We start from the raw sequence: 22,057 nt of genomic DNA, 5'->3' as shown, positions 1-22,057 counted from the left end.
TGATTAATTCAGTTCATGAGTAATTAAAATCTCTCTTATTGCCTGTATGACCATAAAGTTTAGTTCAATATAAAAATACAAATGTATGTATTTATGGGGGAATAACTTTTATTTTGAAATGTAAGATCAGTTTCCCTTTCCCTTATGCACCGGAACAGCGCTGTGACTGCTCATCTGAAAACCTGCTGTGTAATCTCGTCTCGACAGTCAGTAACCGACTTTATTACAAAGAAAGAAAGCAGTCATGCCTGATTATTTAGGAACCGAGCAACGCAAAGTTAAAGAAGAGGAAAAGGAGGACAAACCAATTCGAGGTATTATTTGCGAGGACTCTCGGGCGTAATTTAAATTAAACGAATTAGCAGACAAGTTAGCATTTGTTGACTAGCCGCACAACAACTTGTTTCAATATGTCAACAAAAAATACGAATCATCAAAGCTAAATCTATTTTGATGTTATGGCATTGTTATTAGATCACCTATTTGCTCTGGCACGTTCATGATATGAGTTGTCAAATGTCTCAATAGTTAAATCAGTCGAATTACCCTGAAGAGACTGAATAGAGAATATTAAACATGTTAATTGTCGGTCTTGACTATTGACTAAATTGGGTAGTAATCTATCATCATGTGGCATAAGCATATCTTATTTATATTTTAATTTTATTATCTGTGTTTTATTTCTCAGCTTTGGATGAAGGAGATATTGCTCTCCTGAAAACCTATGTAAGTATCGACTTGTTTTTTTGACATTCAGTGGGACTTTATTTAATATAAAATATGTTATTTGTTAATTATTTAATGTTATTTGTATGTGAATAGGGCCAAAGCACGTATTCCAGACAGATTAAACAAGTAGAGGATGATATTCAACAGCTTCTGAAGAAAATAAATGAGCTCACTGGTAAGTGGTTGTGGGGAAATATAGTTTTGTGGATCACACTACGCAGTAAAACAAATGCATTGATGCTGTCTTAACAGGTATTAAAGAGTCTGATACAGGCCTGGCTCCTCCAGCACTATGGGATCTGGCTGCAGATAAACAGACTCTACAGAGTGAACAGCCCCTGCAGGTGGCCAGGTATGAGAGGACAAAAACATTTAGGGTTATTAAGGGTTAACCTCAGTTTTTTTGAGGAATATAAGTAGATTATATGCTTGAAATAAACTACCTTTCTTTAAAATAAATAAATACTTTTATTTGGCTAAAATGGAATTAATTGATCAAGAGTCAAGAATGTTATAAAAGATTTCCATGTTAAATAAATGTGGTTCTTTTGAACTTTTTATTAATCAAAGGATCCTGAAACAAATTTTTGAAAAGAATGTTAAGACACAATATGTAAGGTTTTTGGATTAAAATATCCCAAAAACACTAGAACAGTGTTATATTACATAATCCTAGATGTTTCCAATAATGTTTAAATCCAGAGAAATTAGCAAATTTAACCAACACACGGACCGTTGCATCATCAGTGACATCATACCGCTGTTACCCTTGATTTCCTGTTTTATTTTATAGAAACCATGGAAACCTCAAAGACATAAAATATTTAAAAAAAAAGATAAATATATGATATGTTTTATTAGACAAGGGAACAACAGTTTTGGATGCATTTATAGACAGGAAACAAATTAGTTATATGGCGTAGCTTTGCCTGTAAATATGAAGATGCATTTCTAGTCTGACTGATTTTAAATCGTAATTTTGTTCATAGCTTTGTTTTCTTTATTTTCCGCAATTGCATGTTTTCATTATGCTTCAGAGAAAAACGCTATTTTCCCAAGCAGCTAACATATGCATATATCTGCACAGATGCAGCTTTATTTTTTGTAACAGCAATACAGCATTTTCTACATCATACAGTATGGTTTAAAATGAATTGCATGCACACAAGCCATCCAGCATTATTAATATGATATTCTAATATCGATCTAGCTTACTGCAGTCAAGTCTCTCATAGTAGCCATCGAGTGCACGCATAGAGTAACATTATAACATAATTTAACATACTCAATTGTATCTGATATGATAAAACAGCGATTTGTTACCCCACATACGCATGGCCGGAAGAAGCAGAAGTGTCGACATAATAACATGTTCGCAGCTCAAGGCGTGTGACGCAAATCAGCATATTGTTGATTTCTGAATGATCATTCATGTGACACTGAAGACTGGATTAATGATGCTGAAAATGAATATTAGTGCAATAAAGTGGTCAAATTATATAATACTGAGCTAAAAAAATATATATATATTCATTTATAGATGCACCAAGATAATCAATGCTGACTCGGAGGATCCAAAGTATATCATTAATGTGAAACAGTTTGCCAAGTTTGTGGTGGACCTGAGCGATCAGGTCGCACCGACTGACATTGAAGAAGGAATGAGGGTTGGGTAAGCAAGAAATTATGGATCATTAATTTCTATGTTACAGAGTAGCATCTGATCTAAAACAGTTGTATTGTGTATCTGTTAACAGTGTTGACAGGAACAAGTATCAGATCCACATTCCATTGCCACCAAAAATCGATCCCACTGTCACTATGATGCAGGTATGAAACAGCTCTGGTTGCTTGGTATCATGTACATTATCAAGGCAGTACTTTAAGAGTAATGTATACTGTACATAAACAGGTGGAGGAGAAGCCTGATGTGACCTACAGTGATGTTGGAGGCTGCAAAGAGCAGATAGAGAAGCTCAGAGAAGTGGTTGAGACCCCTCTGCTCCATGTGAGTCATAAGTGCATCCAGATATACTTGTTAAAAATAAACTGAAGGTATTATATGCCTGTAAATATTTTAGATTCTACATAGTTTCTGTAATCAACCTCCATCTTTTTTTAAATTCCAGCCTGAGCGCTTTGTGAACCTGGGTATTGAGCCTCCAAAGGGTGTGTTGCTGTTCGGGCCACCTGGTACAGGGAAAACCCTGTGTGCCAGAGCTGTGGCTAACCGCACCGATGCCTGCTTCATAAGAGTCATTGGATCCGAGCTTGTTCAGAAGTATGTTGGAGAGGTAAGTGCTTTTTCTATTCAGAAGAAAGCTGTCAATAAAAAAAAATTTAATTAGGCACTAGTAAGATCTATATAATTCCATGTTTTTGTGTCTAACCCAGGGTGCTAGGATGGTTCGTGAACTGTTTGAGATGGCAAGGACTAAGAAAGCCTGTCTGATCTTCTTTGATGAAATCGACGCCATTGGAGGTAAACATTTCCTATTTACTACTGTCAGGGTCAGATGATTTCAGCTTCCTTTGGGGGTCTTTAAGTCTTATTGTACTTAAAAAGGTAGTCTACCCCCCAAAAAAAATATATATTATATATTGCAATTCTACATAATTTACTCACACTCCAGACCTGTATGCATTTCTTTCTTCTGTTGAACACAAAAACAAATATTTTAAAGAATCTTTGTATCCAAAAATTTGGTCCCTATTGACTTCCATTGTCTTTTTTGTTGTCCATACCATGGAAGTCAAAGGGAACCAAAACTCTTTGTTTACCAACTTTGTACTAAATATCTTCTTTTGCATTCAGCAGAAGAAAGAAATGCATAAAGGTTTGGAACAACATGAGGGTGACTACATTTTCTACTGGACTAGTAGTTCATTTTAGCCATTAGTTGATAACTAAGTACACATTTATATTAGGCAAATTTAATTAATTAAATATATACTGGAGATAATTCTAAAGGAGTGTTTACGTTATACATTAGCTTATTCCACACTCAAGCGTACACATAAAGCTTTCCATAAAGAACATCAAAAGTAATAATTATGAATATGTCAAAAATACCAAGGAGACATTGTGTTTATAGATAATTATATTAATTATAAACTAGATTATATTAATAAACTAGGTTTTTTCTTTGTCATTACGGGCTTCAAAGATGAAGCTGATGATCTCCACAGCAGTAGACACACCAAGAGAGAGATGCATGTCATACAGATACTGTTTCTTTTAGTTTTGAATTGTTTTGTTTAGACATTTCAAGCTTTCTATAGGCATATTTCTTGAGTTTTGGTTAATTTATTAGTTTAATTTATTTTAATCCATGACTAGTGCCTTGATTATATTGTCTGCTATATTTGGTTGTTGAAACATCGATCAAAATTAAGATTTATACAATTACGAAATTTATATTTCGTAATTATATATAAATACTATTTATATAAAAAGAAATTCACTTTAAAGAAAGGCTTTCTACAAAACATAACTAAAAGAAGTGGTCAAAATATTTTCTGATCCACCATGTTTTCCAACATATTTTGCATCTTATGATGTGTCCTATACTCATGCTGTTCACGTTTCAAAATAAACAGAAATATTATATTCAAACATAAATATGAAAAAATATATATAAATGGCTAAAAGTATAGTGCAATACAGGAAATAAAATTTGATGTTGGCGCGGGATTTGTGCGTCGTTTTACCGGTGAGGGATTCATGAGTGGAGCATTTGGGCCGTGAGCAATTGAGTGGAGTGCGCTGGCATAAAGCGGAATATTGAGCAGAGTGTCACACCGCTCCATTTTGCTCACATGCTCTGGTTGTAACAGCTTTTATATGATCTCAAAGAAGTCTCATTTACTATGTTTGTGCTGCCCTCTTATAGGCGCCCGTTTTGATGATGGAGCTGGAGGAGATAATGAAGTGCAGAGAACTATGCTGGAGCTGATTAACCAGCTGGATGGATTCGATCCCAGAGGAAACATTAAAGTCCTGATGGCCACCAACAGACCAGACACCCTGGATCCGGCCCTGATGAGACCTGGACGTCTAGACAGAAAGATTGAGTTCAGCCTGCCTGACTTGGAAGTGAGTATTTAATAGGGACAAAAATAGCTACCATTTACTAAAAATAGAACGGCATCATAAAACATCATTCTGAACTGATAGATGTATATAATGTAGGGTTGACCCCGAATAGTCGAAGATTCTATGCTTTGGCAGGCGGAGCAGAATTCGACCACCGATCTCACGGTCGAATCTTCGCAGGTGTTATGAAACGAGGATTATACCATTTTGGCAATATGGGGGTGCTAAATATTTTAAAGACGTGGCGCGGCGCTGAGCTTTGCGTCCGGTGTGCGACCCCTTTAAGGGCGCTGAGCTTCGCACCGCCTTTAAAATTCGAACACATTCAATGAGTGTATACATACACTGGTGACTGCATTCGGTGCCTGTCCGCGGGGAGTCAGGAAGTTGTTTAAAATCCTGCCGTGCCACTTCAAGGTTTTATATTAAATTATATTATATTTCCCTCAAATCGTCAAAGTACATATTGATTTCACCCTGTGCTACAGTTCTTCTGTCAGAAGTCGATTCAAAATTGAGCTTGCGTGTATAATATGCGCATCTGATGGCGGATATACCTGAGATGCGGCGCTGAGCTTTGCGTCTGGGTGAGACCCCCTTTAGGCACAATCGGCTTAAGAATGTGCATGTAACAGGGTTTCCGCTGGGTCATAAGAAGTCATAAAACGTCATAAATTTAACTAAAAGAATTTAAAAAGTCATAAAAATGTCCGGATTTTCCATACAGGGTCATAAAAACATAAAAAGTCTTAAATTCGCAGAAGCATTGCATTCTGGGTCTTAAATAATGTTAAACAGGTCTTAATTTTTCTACGTCCATGTTACCTCATTGAAATGCTATGCCTCCTGCAGCGTGTGTGTTTATTCCGTGGTGTTGGAATTTAGTGATTCTGCATTTCCTTTGCATGCTTTTTTTTATTGCACGATATCTTAAAAAGTCTTACATTTGACTTGGTGAAATCTGCAGATACCCTGAACACTCAGTGTTCTTTTCCTTCTTTGTAGGTTTATTTATCAAAATGTTCTTTTATACATTTGTGGGATGTTCTGCATTTCGATCGCGGCTTTAACATGGCTTTAACATAGCTTTAACATATTAGAAAACGTTTTACGACTGTTTATCCACCACATTACCTTTTATTTAAACCTAAATAAGAAAGCCATTGTCAGTTGGCAGCCAGTTTTGCTCGCTTTAATAAAAGTTGTCGCAGTGTGTAAAGAAAAATAGTATTACCCTCCTGCTGACTAGTGTCGTGCCCCTCCCAACCCATTCACACACACATAGATGATTCGACTATCGGTCGAACATAGAAAGATTAGACAATTCTGATTCAAATGTGTAAATCCTTAGTCAGGGACATCTATAATATAATGCTCTGTTTCCAGGGACGTACTCACATCTTCAAGATCCATGCCCGTTCTATGAGTGTGGAAAGAGATATCCGCTTCGAGCTTCTCGCACGTCTCTGTCCTAACAGCACAGGTGAGTTTTTACTGACAAGCATGAAAATGTCACAAAGCACACAATTTAAATAGACTGTATTTACATACAGACATGCATGGAGGCTTTCAACAATAGTTAACAATGGCAACTGTGTTTTCTTCTCTCAGGTGCTGAGATTCGCAGTGTGTGTACAGAGGCAGGGATGTTTGCCATCAGAGCTCGTAGAAAAATCGCCACGGAGAAAGACTTTCTGGAGGCTGTGAACAAGGTCATCAAATCCTACGCCAAGTTCAGCGCCACCCCTCGCTATATGACCTATAACTAAAAAATGTTTTTTTTTCCTCTTGTATGCTTTTTCCCACTTAAATGTTTTCTGCCTGACAGTTCAAGGATTCTCATGTGTCTTGTAACCTTTCTCTGATTATCACTGATGAAATAAAAATTGTCCATACTATGTTGTCTATTTGTTTTTTAAAATGTTTACATTTTTACACTTCTTTGGAATAGTTCTAAAATATAATCATTTAGTTAATAATTTAATTTAAAAAAACTAGAAGGAATGTGAGGAAAACATTTAATTTACTCTTGATTTGCATTTATTATACAAAAATATCTTAATCCACAAGCATAAAAAGACAAAATGCACTACATTACATGCAGTTGCAACTGATTGTTGAACTTTGGCCTTTATTGCTGTAATAAAAACAGCATCTAAATATAAGCACAGAAAAATATTAGTAATTCTTTGTGCTCGGACTCGGAGTGAACATTTCAGTGTCAGGTGTCTGAGCCTATGAGCTTTCAATGTCATGTTCTATAGACTAGAACACCTGAAATTAATTTAAGACTTCATGGAATCAGCTTTTTTAAATAATCATTAACTAAAACAGACCCCTTTATGTTAAAAATGTTCTTTTAGCCATAAAAATAAATTGCAGTAGGTTCCAAGAAACTGGAGCAACCTAGATAAATCTTTAAACTAAAAAAAAAATATACAATCAATATCTGCCAAAACAATCTGACTAAAGTATATAATGGAAACAAAACGCAGCATCTTTGCCAACAGTGCAATTCTGTGATTATGTCTTTAAATATGTAACAGCATTTTTCCTGAATACTATAGCCAAACCGTGGACTCAAAAAAGAAAAGAATTTGTAGTAAAAAAAAAAAAAAAAAAAACAGCAAGCACAGTGTACAACTGTAAAAACAAAATAAATTTCTATCATAAAATAAGCTCACTGGAATGTCAATAATAGATTTAGACGAGTGCTAATAAATAAACACTGGTCAAGAATCCATCTACCCTAATTGCACTTAAAAGAACCGAAGGTACAGAGTGTTTTATAGTCGTTCGTAACAAGTTTTGGTGAAGCTTAAGATCACATTTAGTGCAATAAACAAGAGCACCAATGATATTAAGCACAACATTTGCTGGTATATTCACATTAAATAAAGTGTTTACATCTAAAAACATTTTGGCCTGCTCATTGCTAAAACTTTCCCGGCCTCCTTTAGTTACTGTGACCTCAATCCAAAAGTAACAGTACTTGTGCTCGTTCCAGGACAACGCATTCATATTCGACCACTCAAGCTGTACCCTCTCAAACATAGAGTTGAAATGTCAGTTTTGTTTGTGTGTTCAAAGGATGTCAGGACAGACAGGGAGGTCCTTCCTGCGCTCACAGTGCAACACTGCGTCATGAATGGTAGGGAAAATAAGGTCAGGGGTCACAGGCTCACAGAAGAATTGTAGTGTCCTGAGATCAGAGAGAAGGGTCCCTGCAAAACACAGAAAAATAAAAGGCCTTGAAAAGAATCTTGTGAAAGACTCAAGTGGCATTATTGTTAAATGTTAACATAAAATTCAGTTTGTCTTGGCCATATGACCGTTTATTAGTTCCAAACACTAGGTGGAGATGTTTACCACATTCAACAAATATATCAGAATGAACTTTAACCTAAATAAAGTATATGAACTCCGATGTACTATTTATCATTATATTATATCATATTGGTCCTCAGTTATATTCCCACATTTAACAAATATATCATAATGAACTTTAACCTAAATAAAGCATATGAACGCTGATGTACTATTTATTATTACATTATAGTACATTGGTCTTCAGTTATATTCCCACATTTAACAAATATCAGAATGAACTTTAACCTAAATAAAGCTTACAGCTCTGGAAAAAATTAAGAGATCACTTAACATGGATTTCTCATTGATGTTGCCATGTTTGTTATATTACCACATTTAACAAAAATATATCAGAATGAAATTTAAGCTACATGAAATTTGCATGTGAAATTTGATGAATTTCAATTACATACATTTTTAAATGTTTATAAATGTAATTACTCATTGCTATATAGTATAAACACTTACGTACAAATATATTATATATTAATTTAACCACAGCAAATATATAAGTACTTTAACCTATTTAACATTTATGAACTTTACACATTTATACATATAAGTTTATATATTTATAAATGTATAAAGTCATTCCTATATATAGTAAGTAAAAAGATGATATTATGAGATGATAATGATTAGCCAAGATAATGATATGATTAGAGATATATGATATTATAAGGTAATTACTTACTGCTACATCCAGCAAGTACAACTCTCACGTCGACTGTTGCATACTCCTTGATCACCTGTAGGACAAAGAAGAACTATTGCAAAATGTATAACAACAAATGGCTGAATTTGTACTAGATTTCTGCAATGTTGAGGGTGGTTGCCAAGGTGTTGTGAAACAGCTGCTAAGGTGTGCAGTTTGTTTTAGCACACTAGATCTATGGTAGCTCATTTGATCATCTCCGGTGTGAATATCATAAATCGGATCACTTAGGAAAGTAACACCACGCCTTTTCTAAATAAGCTCTGTCATATCTGTACCGCAAACAATGATGGAAAAGTAATGGGTCAAGGGTTTTACATTTTTTAACCCCAAATGCGAGATATTTAAGCATTATTTTTAGGCAATATTATCTAAAAAGAACAAGCGGGTCAGTATGTAACAGCACAGCATGTGGTCTAATGTGTCAAGCCAGATCTCACTGTTCTGTCTTTACAGAGGTAAGTGTCGTCTTTGAGATTAAATCTATCAACTTACTGATTTAATGGTTTTGGCTCCTACAGAGTCAATAAAGTTAACAGGAGTAAAGTCCAGTATGATGGAGTGAATGGGGGTTAGACGCTGCAGAAAGAAGTCGTCCTCAGATTCAGACTCGTTGTGGTTCTCCGTCATCTGGCCATTGCTGTACACGTGCATCTGTTTTTGTGTCCCATTCACCACCTCATGAGTGACACCCAGCTCCACATCCTGTTGTGGCACCACAGAACAAGTCAGGTCAGAAATGTTGCATCACCAAACCACAACATTACGAGGCAGATAATCTAACCTATAGGTGCTGTATTTTAGAAGCCAGGGTGAAGTTTCGAGATCGCATGCTTTAATTTGCATATACTCAAAATGACATTTGTCTTGCAAACACATGTATAAATATATAAAATCACAACATTTAGAACTTAAGAAGGGAGTAATATGGCACAACATGTGACCCTTGAGGACGTTCAAATATCTGTGTAAAGGATAAGAAGCCTTTATTGACTTAAAAGTCACCGATCAAATATATTCAGATTTTTTAAAGATCATACCAATAAGACAACTGCATGTTTCTTCTGTGAACAGGCATGGTTTATGGTCTTACTCTCCCCGGTCTCTCTTTTCGCATACTTCAGCTGTGATTGTCTGGCAGTGAGCAGTTGTGCCGGGTCAATTCCAGTCTATAGTTAAACAAAGCAAAATTTACAGAACAGCTATAATATCTGCAAAATACACAGCACTTTATGAGCCCACACACTTGCTGTTCATGGGAGCTTTTTTCTCCCACTATAAAATGTACCAAAGATACTCAAGGACAGAACAATAAAACACACAAAAGAATTCAGTCCAAGCATAAGTTAATCACAACATCCAAGCATTTAGACTCACCTTTGCCTTGAGGGCGCTCACATACAGGTCACTGTTTGCAAAGTAGATGGAGGTATTGGACTGAAAAATCTTAATCCCTGAGCATTCCTCAGCCTTGAGCAAGAGAACAAACAGCAGATAAGAGGACAAATATTGTGGGTAGAAAAAAGATGGTGGATTAACTCAAGATTAATTGGGTGCCTGTGACCAAGAAAAGATGAGAACAACAGTTTTGGAGTGGAACAAGCTAATGTTACCAATAAGATAGTTATGGGTTCAGTCTCATATAAAGAGGAAGGAACTAGAAATTTATGATGGTTAATGTCTTTTAAAAGTAATATTTCTTACCTCTTCATACTCATCCACGTCGAAGTACAATCCCGTATCTGGGATGTGTCCAAGAAGAACATTCTTAGGGCTTAAAAAAAGAAAGAAAAAGACCTGAATTATATTAAAATGTATAAATATTGACAAATTTTGTACTATACATTATTTAGAATAAATAAACAAATAAAAGTCCAGATTTACTTTGTATTTAATAATACAGGATTTAATATTTAAAAACAAAAACTGGCTTGATTGATAAAATTAAATCTTTCATGCTGAACTACAAGAAAATACAAACTAGTGTATAAATTGTCATTAGAACAGTATGAATTAATGCACTGAATAAATTATATATGTAAACAAATTATTCACTAACCATTTTAATATTTTTTATGTACTTAATACATTTAACAAAATACAAAAATTAGTAATACTTTATTATAACAGTGAAGAACTTTAGTATGAAAATCATGAGATTTGTTTGGAAATCTTGACTGCTTTATTTTGCATCAGAGCAGGAAGACATTGTGTTTTACCACTGTGTTCTGTAAATAACTGTGAGCATGGCAAAGCCCATGGAAACCACCAGACCATAATCCAGACCAAGGAGAACTGATGCAAAAAAGGACACCAGCCAAATTGCCTAAAGAAAACATGTCAGACATTAAAAACAGCAAAACCAGACTTCACCATGTCTCCAAAAATAACCCAAACACATTATGTTTATTGAGTGGAAAGAGCCATTCAAAGAAAAGAGGTTAATTTTATTAGATGGAAATCGGTTGGAACAGTATGATCAACAACCAAATGAGAAGTGCCTCTGATGCTCACCAGTTCAATCTTGCTGGTTCTCCATAATGCAGGAATGTCTCTCATTTGCTTAAACATTCCCAGGAGATTGACCATGATGATAGCAGCCAACACAGTCTAAGTAGGAGTACAAAGAGGACACAAAATAAAAACCAAATAAACTTTTGCACTAAGACAAACGTATTAGGTGTTTGTTTGTTTGTTTGATTGTACAAAATCAATGAGCTCCATGCCAAACATATCAGAAAGCTCTTCATACCGTAGGTAATGGCTGAAAGACAAATCCAATGGCCACCACCACCAGTAGCACGAGTATCGATGCCAACAGTCCTGCAATCTGTAGAAACACGAATCAGTATAATTCAATTGTGTCTTTAAGGAGGCATGACTGTCTTATCTTATCTTTAGGGTTTTACAGCAGTGATAGAGCCATTGTTTCATTATCAAAGGGACACTCCATTTCAGGAAATGTACTTTTGCCATAACCAATAAGTACGTACCATCATCAGTATGGCATCTTACACATGCGTCTCACTTACTTCCGTGTGTCCTCCTGTGCTCTCCTGTACCAGGCTGCGAGACATTGAGGCGGTAACGACAAACGTGTGGAAGAATGAACTCATAAAGTTACAAAGTCCCAGTGCCATGAGCTCCTATTCACATTAAACACAAAATTATTTCATTAGACCATCTGGTTTTACCTCAGAATCATAAAAATATTTTAAAAATACTGTTAAACTTCAGGTCATGCGCTTTGAAATTATTTTTAACTGACACAATAGTAACTTATATACACTACCATTTAAAATGCTTTTCATTTAGCAGGAACCCATTAATTTGATCAAAAATGACAGAAAGTGTAGACATTGTTGCTATATCTATTCCATATTTTTTATATATATATTATATAATTCTACATATAGAATGATTTCAAAAGGATCACGTGACTGAAGACAGGAATATATTGCATTTTAAGATATAATAAGATAGAAAAGAGGTATTTTAAATTGTAATAGTATTTCACAGTCTTACTGTTTTAATGATCAAATAAATATGATCTAAACAGCAAAAGAGTCTTCTTCCAAAAACTTTTTTTTAAATCTTCCTGACCAACTTTTGAACAGAACTGTAGGTGTACATATAAATATAAAAATGTACTGCAGATATAGTAAAAGTAGTATGTTAGCATGCCATTCTAAACATAGCCCTGATTTTCTATATAAATGGGAAATATGGAATTTTCTGTCTTCATTGAGTGAAGAATCCTCAAACAAAAGTTCAGTCCTAAACAGATGACTGGTGAGTTACTCATGTCACAATCCATCTTTATTACGGTTTATTACTGTAGCATACTGGATTATGCTCCTCCATATGAACCTTCCCTGCAATAAATGTACTACAAGACATTTTGGACAAAAGGATCTGGCAAGTAACAGTGGAGTCTGGCTAATTCAGACATTCAGCGTATAGCCATAGAAACCAAATTAAAGGGCAGCTAAATAAAAGCCATGTCCATGCTTCTAGGAAACATTGAATCAAATTACTTCGACAATGAAGTATGTGACAGCTAAATTAGAGACAGTGTAGCAGTACATTATTTTTTATCACTTCAAAAATAACAATCTTCAAACTTTGCTTAAAGTAAATTCCACTTGGTTTGACATTTTGTTACATCACATAATTCAGAGCACACGTGTCGTATAGAGCTTGAATTTTTTTAGGGCCAATGTAGAAGGCAGAACTATGACATTTCATTTCATTCTCTACCTGATTTCCGTCCACACTGTAGCCATGCTTGAGAGCAAAGATTTTAGCTAATGATATTGCAATCGAGAAGCCAACAACAGCTATAGCAATGGCGTCTGGGAAGAGGTTAGGAAAGACGGAGAAGTCTGGAATCTTGGGTGGCAGCAACCTTAAAACAAAACATTAAGAAATAAATATTAAAATGTAAACATTTGTAAGTTAAGAACCATTTAAGTAAGGTTGCACAATCTTACCCAGTAGGAATTTTACCCACAACTTCTACACCATAGTTTTCAGACATAAGCATCCCGTATGAGATTCCAGTGGACACAATTACCTTTAAAGAACAAGAACATCATGGATTTACACAAAGGGACTGTGGATGCATGTGTGAGCACCGTGTTTCATGGGCTTTTAAAGTTTTACCACTATGATTTCTCCAGGGATGGGGATCGGTAGCTTCTTTTTGAAGCGTTCATTGAGATCTTTGATGATATAGAGGAACACCGTGCACACCAGTCCAATAACTAGCGTGGCAACATTAGTGCTTGCAATGTTCCTGAAGACGGCATCAATGCTCTGTGGGAAAACAAAATTAATGCAACATAAAAGAACAATCACAGATCAGTAGACATTTTAAATTATTCATCTATAATTTATATCTTATTTCAGCTTTATTTCAACTAACAAAAGTTGTTGTTTATTTAACAAGGATCTTTATTCATTTACAGTTCAAGTAATACTTTAAGCAAACACCTTAAGCAATGAAAATAAGTGTTTATGAAGTAATTTAAAACATCTCATAGGTGCATCAGTGTCACATACCAAAAACAAACACCCTGGAGTTTCCTAGGGTCAAAGGTTACTCACATAAACTACAGAGAGAGGCCCATTGAAGCGCGCAGTGTGCACTCCCAGCAGGTACTTGAGCTGCGACACAGAGACGTGGACAGCAGCAGCTGTAGTGAAACCTCGCACCAGCGGCTCAGTCAGGTAAATAGCCAGAAAACCGAATCTCAGCAGACCCAGAACAAACTACAGGTGATCAGAAGACAATTATGTTTCCACACATCAATCTGACAGTACCTCTGGTAACAGTAACTTGAGGAGAATCACATGAAGTCATCAACTTGAGCAGGTTTACAGTATTCCATGAAAGGTGTCTATATAAACACTGTGTAGGCCTGCATGACATGACTAATGTATACCATAAACTTGTTTTAATAGGTTTATGGTAATATTATACTGCTGAAAATATAAGCTGAGAGAGAATTGAACTAGAATGTTTTTCAGATGGTTTATCTACAAAAGATGGGGCTGATATCACAGTTATGCTGTTATCGGTCTGTTTTGTAATGGTGGAATTACAACTGTTGCAGGAATTCACTTGTATGCCCAATACAGATACTTAGAATTCACTCGTTTTCTACTGTTTTAATGGGGCAATCAAATGACAAATTTCGAGACAAATAATAAACTAATAATTCAAACTTAGATTTTACCCGTAATAAAATTAAATAAGATGAATAGATTCTATGTTCTTTGTGATGTTGAAAACTGGGGGTCAGATCAGACAGTGGCCTACCTGAATGATTCCTACTAGGGTTGTCAGAGCTACAACCACTTCCACTCTTCTGGCATCACGGGCCACAAAATCCACAACCTGTGATGAATTGGTCCCATTAACTGCAAACATGGAGTCTGGGACCTCCCTTACAGCCACCCCGCCAATCATCAGACTGATCACTGCAAAGGTGCCTGAAGAAAAATATCAATAAAACTGTGTTTTAAAGAAAACAGTTAAGGATACTGTACTAAAGTTATGCATGGATGACTTTTTTTTTTTTTTAGCATAAGTTGTCATAGAAACAAAATATTATAATCTATATCAAGCAGTGCTGTCAAACCATTAATCGCATCCAAAATAAAAGTTTGTGTTTCCATAATATGCGAGGGTGTATTATTTATAATTATTTTGTATATATAAAATACACACGCATGCATGCATACATTTAAGATTATATATATATTATACTATACACAGTGAGGTAAATGAGTATTTGAAAAGCCTGCTATTTTGCGAATTCTCCCACCTTGAAATCATGGAGGTGTCTGAAATTGTCATCGTAGGTACATGTCTACTGTGAGAGACATAATCCAGAAATCACAATGTATGATTTTTTTACTATTTATTTGTATGATACAGCTGCATAGTACAGCTACACTATAGAAAATCAATGTTAATATTTGGTGCAGTAGCCTTTGTTTGCAATTACAGAGTTCAAACGTCCTGTAGTTTTTCACCAGGTTTGCACACACTGCAGGGATTTTTTCCCACTCCTCCACACAGATCTTCTGTAGATCAGTCAGGTTTCTGGCCTGTCGCTGATTTGAGCTCCCTCCAAAGATTCTCTATTGGGTTTAGGTCTGGAGACTGGCTAGGTCACGCCAGACCCTTGATATGCTTCTTACAGAAGCCACTCTTTGGTTATCCTTGCTGTGCTTCAGGTCATTGTCATGTTGGAAGACCCAGCCTCAACCCATCTTCAATGCTCTAACTGAGGTTGTTCCCCAAAATCTCGCAATACATGGCCCTGGTCATCCTCTCCTTAATACAGTGTAGTCGCCCTGTCCCATGTGCAGAAAAACACCCCCAAAGCATGATGCTACCTTCCCCATGTTTCACAGTAGGGATGGTGTTCTTGGGATGGTACTCATCATTCTTCTTCCTCCAAACACGTTTAGTGGAATTATGACCAAAAAGTTATATTTTGATCTCATCTGACCACATCACTTTCTCCCATGACTTCTCTGGATCATCCAAATGGTCATAGACGGGCCTGGACATCTGCTGGTTTAAGCAGGGGAACCTTCCGTGCCATGCATGATTTCAAACCATGACGTCTTAGTGTTTTACCAACATTAACCTTGGAAACGGTGGTCCCAGCTCTTTTCAGGTCATTGACCAGGTCCTTCCGTGTAGTTCTGGGCTGATTTCTCACCTTTCTTAGGATCACTGAGACCCCACGAGGTTAGATCTTGCATGGAGCCCCAGTCCGAGGGAGATTGACAGTCATGTTTAGCTTCTTCCATTTTCTAATGATTGCTCCAACAGTGGATTTTTTTTTACCAAGCTGCTTGGCAATTTCCCCGTAGCCCTTTCCAGCTTTGTGGAGGTGTACAATTTTCTCTCTAGTGTCTTTGGACAGCTCTTTGGTTTTGGCCATGTTAGTAGTTGGATTCTTACTGATTGTATGGGGTGGACAGGTGTCTTTATGCAGCTAACGACCTCAAACAGGTGCATCTAATTTAGGATAATAAATGGAGTAGGTGGACATTTTAAAGGCAGACTTATTGTCACCTACGATGACAATTTCAGACCCCTCCATGATTTCCAAGTGGGAAAACTTGCAAAATAGCAGGGTGTTCAAATACTTATTTTCCTCACTATATACATAATTATAAATATATACATGCAAATATTTCTTAAAATATATACATGTATATGTGTGTATTCAAATATACATAATTATACACAGTACACATCATTTATGTCAACGCAAACATTTATTTTGGATGTGATTTATCGCGATTAATCATTTCACAGCCATAATATCAAGTAATATTAATAGTATTACTTATAAAAAAGAAAAATATAAATGCAACAAAATATTATAATCTGCATATATATTAGTAGTAGTAGTAGTAATTACATCTATTTATTTCTATAGGAATAAAACAAATGCAACTTAAAATAGTATTAATATTACTATTACATCTAATAATAATTGTAATCTAAATAATAATAATATAAACTCATATTGTTTGTATTATCTCATTTATTAAATGCAAATAGAATTTATACTGTTTTAAGTGTGTCTTTACAGAGTCATTGTGTAAGAGAGTAACAGGTGGTGTAATTGCTGGAAAAGTATACAATGTGTGGTCGCTGACTGTCATGTGTCATGGGAGCAAATATTTATGCGTGCATGTACGCAAGTGAGCTGGCTCTCCATCTAGATAAAACCATGCAACTGGGTCTGTTTTACATTGCCGTTGCACTGTAGAGGGAAAGAGCATGTGTTGTTTAAACAGGAGGCAGCATGCCTCTGTGCAGCAGGACCTGGCCAAACATTTGGACTATCGCCCATTCTCTCACTCTCAATTCACGCCACAGGGGCCGAGAATGCAAGATATTGAAGCAACAACTCTGGTTTGGGTAACCTTTTGACTTTTGAACCTGTGATCTATCTTCTCAGTGGTGATTCTAATATCCTACAGGGATTTCTGAGGTTTTGAAGATCCCCACATAAAACAGGACAAAAAACAAAACTGCAGGGCATCTACCCACCCATAAAACAGTGCAATCACGTCTGGACCACCACAAATTAGTTTCTTAGAAATAACACATTCTTTTCCTTCTTATGAAAGTCAGGACATTGAAATCAGACCACTTTTTTAGAGCTGTCAACCAGTACCTTTGGCAGGAACAATGAAAAACTGACTTCCTAATGAGACTATGCCACAAGACCACAAGTTCACGGAAGCTCTGGGATAAACAGACTAAGAATTTTAGATCTTATCCAACTGAACTACACTTGTTTAGTCTGGCAGTAAGGCTTTGCTTAATAAGACTGACTTAGCAAAACTGTACAGAGGAATGTCACATTTCAGGCAGTCTTTTGAAAAAATTAAATAAAAACAGGCCCACATGACAGCTTGTTCTGAGACGAACTGCAGTTTGTATTGTTTTAATGTGCTGCATGGTGTGGATTTATCCAATATTAATTATACTACAATAATAGACAGGTGTGAAAAAACTTTGCACGACAGTCTCTATCAAGTCTTGTTGTGTAAATTCACTGCGTAGTCAACCAATCAGATTAAACTTTCCAGGCCACTTTCAATTTTTGCAAACAATATGTATGTGGGTGGTCCGTCTGAGGCTGAGACTATATTTCAAGTCTCAAGCATCTTATTAAAAGCACAGCATGCATACCATTGAGTCTCACCTATTGATATATGTCTGGAGGTACCAAAGAATGTGTATAATAGGACAGGATAAAATGACGAATATAACCCAAACACTGGAGGAACGGCTGCCAACATCGCATAAGCAAGACCTGTTGAATGTGAGAAAGAGAAGCAAATGATCAACTATTGATCACGCAGTGATCAATAACTCAATGGCATAGGATTGAACTAAATATATTAATAACAACATTAACACTAAACAGTTTTCACTAAAACCTGACCTTGAGGTAGTTGCATTACACCTGTGCTGATGCCAGAAACGATGTCCCCAAACAGGTATTCCTTTAGTGGATAAGATGGCAGCCATGTTAAAATTGGAAAAAAACTAAGTGCAGCTGATTTGGCTTTCTCAGACGAGCAGCTGAAAAATAAGGGATAGATGGCTGTTAGTACAAATACATCATCATAGTTATATGATTTTAATACTTGCATAATCAAACACTGCAGACATTTTGTATTCTTGACATCAAATCAGATGTGACACTTATGTGTACAGGATTTTAGAGCGGTGACGGAAGGAGAAGCTTATCAGTGAATGACAACTTAAATTAGTCTGTCCTTACCCATTGAAACAGTTCATTCATTTACATTCTCAGACTGGGACAGGCAGGTTTAACAAATGTAACATGTCACTATTGTGGTGTAATACTAGTAGTATTCAAAGTTTTTATGGAGGATGTGATCTAATAATTATGGCTGTTTTATCAGTCTTAGCTGATTTTCTGAAGTTCAGATAAGACACAAACCTGATAGCATATTGAAGTTATAAAACACAGCGGAGAAACTCACAGTAAGAGCACGATTGAAAACACTTTTTTATTATTTAATACACTTTTCATTACTATTTATTTAAATCACCATAACAATTTGAATGTCAGAATGTCTTAGGTTTGTCTCTCCTTTGCGTTAATGACATCAGCACTCACGCTGCATGAACAGTCATGATTTGAGAACGATCATTTTGTGTTTCGGTGGATAAACATCTGATCATTTTCATAATTTTCTTATTTGATTAGTGACCTAAAAATACTGCATAACATTTCTCAATGCAGTCTCAGACTTTTGGACTCCCCTGTAACACATACTTCTCATTGGTAACTATGAAAGCAGAATCTATTGAAATAGCCCTACCGGAGCTTCTCAGCTATTCTCCGTCTACATGACTTGGGTGTCCTCTTCTTCCTATGCAGAAGCTCTGAGTCAATATAGCCTTCATTGAACACGGGTCGTTCCACACGGTACATCAATGTACCAGATGGTTCCTCGCTAGCAGTTACATGCTCCATAGCAGCAGTGGAAACACAGGCATGTCAGGCTAGAATGACCTCGAGAATGAACTTGATCTTGCTTTACTTCCTCTTCCTGTTTTCAGTGAAAAGTGGAAAGAAAGCACTCTGAAAAAAAAAAGAAAATCACACACAATGCTGATTTTATTCAAGCGTGTTCTGTAGATCAGCTATTAGGTAACAAAACATTTCATGTCACACTAATAACCCACCTGGTTTTATTTGGAGACTTGCAGGGGTCGAACACTGCTGGTCTATAATTACAAACCCTCAAAATAATCTTGAATGGCAGACACTTTTAGTCTGCACAGCCTGCTAGAGATGACAGTGATGTTCTATCATGCAACCTACAGGGGGAAATAAAATGTAAAAAAAATAATAATAATATTCAAAAATCTGAAAGTGTTTCGCTTGAAAATAAGGTTACACTCTTTTACAGAAAAATGTTGTCCTTTTGTAATATGAAGTGTAATATTATGGTTTTATGATTTAATCCACACATCAGCATATCTTAAACACAACCCGTACTCAGGACACAGTGTACAGCTCTGCTTAAGCAATAACAACCCATCCATGGATCCAGTCCATTTTTAGTACAGTCCACTGCAAATCACAAGACTATGGTAAAACTCAGTGGATGTGACCAATGTTGCTGGTGAAAGCCAAAGCAGTGGTATAGACCTTACAATCCCTGCACACTACACCAGTTGAATTCATGACATTAAAGGGTCATGTCACAAAATGCTGCTTTATCCATTTAAAAGGGCAAAAAAAAATTAAGAATTTAAAACTTGCATTCTATCATAAAGAATGGGCTTAATTGCACTCAACCTAAATGTAAACGTTATATACTGAGGTGTCTTTATAAAAAACTGTAACAGGAGTGAGAGTAACAGTGTAAAGTAACAAACATAAAATATAGTTATTTGTAATTACGTATTTAGAAAAATTACTATACAAGAGAAAATGCTGCTTTCAGCTATCAATCGTAAAAGTCCTAGTTTACATAATATATTAATGAGGAAACATTTATCGGGGGAAAACAACAACATGCATCGCATGTGTCAACCGCACAGTCATGATGTAATTGACAAACAGTTTCAATAGCGTACGTGTGTTTCCGCCATACCCTCAAACTTTTAAAAAACATAAGGCAAACAGAAATTATTTCTAAGAACGTCCTCGTTCGGTTCGACCCAACGACTCCACAAACCTGTTAAGCAGGTACGATACAGTGTAATCAGAGAGCTTTGCTCAATTTTTGTTTTTTTAAAGGATGAGGAAAAAACTAAGCATCCTACCTCTCTCTGCCTCCGTCCTGAAAATGACCCAAGGTCGAAAAACTGGGCTGAGAAGAACGGGGGCATCGACAGTACTGTTACTGTATAACATGTGAAAGACCTTTAACTACCGACGCTAGCTGCGTCATCAGCTACGCTGATAAGAGAAGCGTACGTAACCTCATACGTCACTACACAAACCTAAACGCCACACGGGACATGTAGTTCTCTTCACTAACGCAATGATAGAGATAAATAATGTAATCCTGATATCTCCTGATATATAGAGAGATAGCTAAACAAGTAAATCATGTTTTTACAAGTAATTGTGATTATGGAAGAAAAAAAAAATATTATAAATAAATAATAAAAAAGGATTTCCCTACCATGACAATGCAAGGGTGCAAATGCAATGTAAGCGCGTCATGCCCTCTTGTGTAGAAACTATGCAACAACAAGTTAATACCAAAGTATTAATACAAATAAATAAATAAGACACTAAAATAGCAAACCTTTGGATTTTTATCATAGTATTTTAAACTTTTAAATGTACAAAATAACTTGCCCCTCCCTAAATAAATGTTGTTGTTTTTTTATACAGCAGACAGTGTTTTGTATGTGTCCAAGACAAATGTCCTTCGGGATAATAAAGGTCAATCAATCAATCAATCAATCAATCAATCAATCAATCAATCAATCAATCAATCAATCAATCAATCAACCAATCAATCAATCAATCAATCAATCAATCAATCAATCAATCAATCAATCAACATAGACTGTGATGTGGGCAAATCGGGACACAGTCAATTGAGAATCTGATTCCTGCTGTATCATAAATCAAAATAAATAAACATTATAGATATATACATCACATGCTAGTTTTATAACTTTATCATGATTTAGTTCATCATAGTTTTTCTCATTACTGCACACTAATTATGTCAGAACTAAAAAAGTATTTTTGTGTCATCCGATATAGAAGAAAAGTAAAGGTGCACTTTGTAGGATTTTTTTTGTAAAATATCCACAAAAACACTAGGCCAGTGTTATATAGGCTATTTTGTTCTTACAATATCCAAAATGTCTCCAACTATTTTAGCCTGACAAGCCAGACCCACATGTTTGGTCTGGAAACTCACCATTGACAGGGCTAAATTCGAGGGGCGGGATAAACGGTTGTCTTTCAAACGCCCTCTGCACGCAATAGGATAGCGCTACAACCAACCAGAGCAACGTGAAGCGGAGCTCGTTAATAGATTAAACATTCTCTGTATCTGGTCGGCAAAACTCTGAACACATTTTCCAT

At 35.9% G+C, this 22,057-nt stretch overlaps 2 protein-coding genes across 3 annotated transcripts; one reads left to right on the top strand and one right to left on the bottom strand.

Annotated features, from left to right (window-relative positions):
* The first annotated feature begins 141 nt into the window (after positions 1-141).
* psmc2 (proteasome 26S subunit, ATPase 2) lies at positions 142-6,723 on the top strand. Its single transcript, XM_067428190.1, has 12 exons — positions 142-314; positions 689-726; positions 823-904; positions 982-1,081; positions 2,270-2,401; positions 2,487-2,559; positions 2,642-2,737; positions 2,859-3,023; positions 3,124-3,211; positions 4,623-4,825; positions 6,212-6,308; positions 6,437-6,723. Exons 1-12 carry the CDS (start codon positions 245-247, stop codon positions 6,592-6,594), a joined length of 1,302 nt encoding a protein of 433 aa, XP_067284291.1. The 5' UTR covers positions 142-244; the 3' UTR covers positions 6,595-6,723.
* A 125-nt stretch (positions 6,724-6,848) lies between these two features.
* Positions 6,849-20,893, bottom strand: slc26a5 (solute carrier family 26 member 5). Of its 2 annotated transcripts, none has more exons than XM_067426864.1 (20): positions 20,770-20,893; positions 19,681-19,815; positions 19,314-19,576; positions 18,404-18,543; positions 18,161-18,271; positions 14,734-14,906; positions 14,019-14,183; positions 13,575-13,727; positions 13,403-13,485; positions 13,170-13,317; positions 11,942-12,055; positions 11,662-11,739; positions 11,424-11,519; positions 11,129-11,235; positions 10,614-10,683; positions 10,287-10,379; positions 9,950-10,078; positions 9,405-9,614; positions 8,889-8,943; positions 6,849-8,049 (listed from the first exon to the last, which is right to left on the bottom strand). In XM_067426864.1, the coding sequence occupies exons 3-20, from the start codon at positions 19,466-19,468 to the stop codon at positions 7,910-7,912; spliced, it is 2,220 nt and encodes a 739-aa protein (XP_067282965.1). In that variant the 5' UTR covers positions 19,469-19,576; positions 19,681-19,815; positions 20,770-20,893; the 3' UTR covers positions 6,849-7,909. The 2 variants fall into 2 exon arrangements, with proteins under 2 accessions (XP_067282965.1, XP_067282966.1); XM_067426865.1 differs by having other exon boundaries at positions 19,314-19,544.
* Between the last annotated feature and the right edge of the window lie 1,164 nt (positions 20,894-22,057).

The sequence above is a fragment of the Pseudorasbora parva genome, chromosome 20 (genome assembly GCF_024679245.1).
Source record: "Pseudorasbora parva isolate DD20220531a chromosome 20, ASM2467924v1, whole genome shotgun sequence".
Classification (NCBI taxonomy): Eukaryota; Metazoa; Chordata; class Actinopteri; order Cypriniformes; family Gobionidae; genus Pseudorasbora; species Pseudorasbora parva.
This window is presented reverse-complemented; position numbering and strand designations above follow the sequence as displayed.

Bases quoted from the DNA above. Each gene is read 5' to 3' on its own strand.
- psmc2 (XM_067428190.1), top strand. From the start codon at position 245: ATGCCTGATTATTTAGGAACCGAGCAACGCAAAGTTAAAGAAGAGGAA. The intron at 905-981 runs GTAAGTGGTTGT...CTGTCTTAACAG, and splicing joins GAAAATAAATGAGCTCACTG to GTATTAAAGAGTCTGATACA. The intron at 2,402-2,486 runs GTAAGCAAGAAA...ATCTGTTAACAG, and splicing joins GAAGAAGGAATGAGGGTTGG to TGTTGACAGGAACAAGTATC.
- slc26a5 (XM_067426864.1), bottom strand. From the start codon at position 19,468: ATGGAGCATGTAACTGCTAGCGAGGAACCATCTGGTACATTGATGTAC. The intron at 18,272-18,403 runs GTCAGGTTTTAG...CACATTCAACAG, and splicing joins TGTAATGCAACTACCTCAAG to GTCTTGCTTATGCGATGTTG. The intron at 10,079-10,286 runs GTGAGTCTAAAT...GTTTAACTATAG, and splicing joins TGAGCGCCCTCAAGGCAAAG to ACTGGAATTGACCCGGCACA.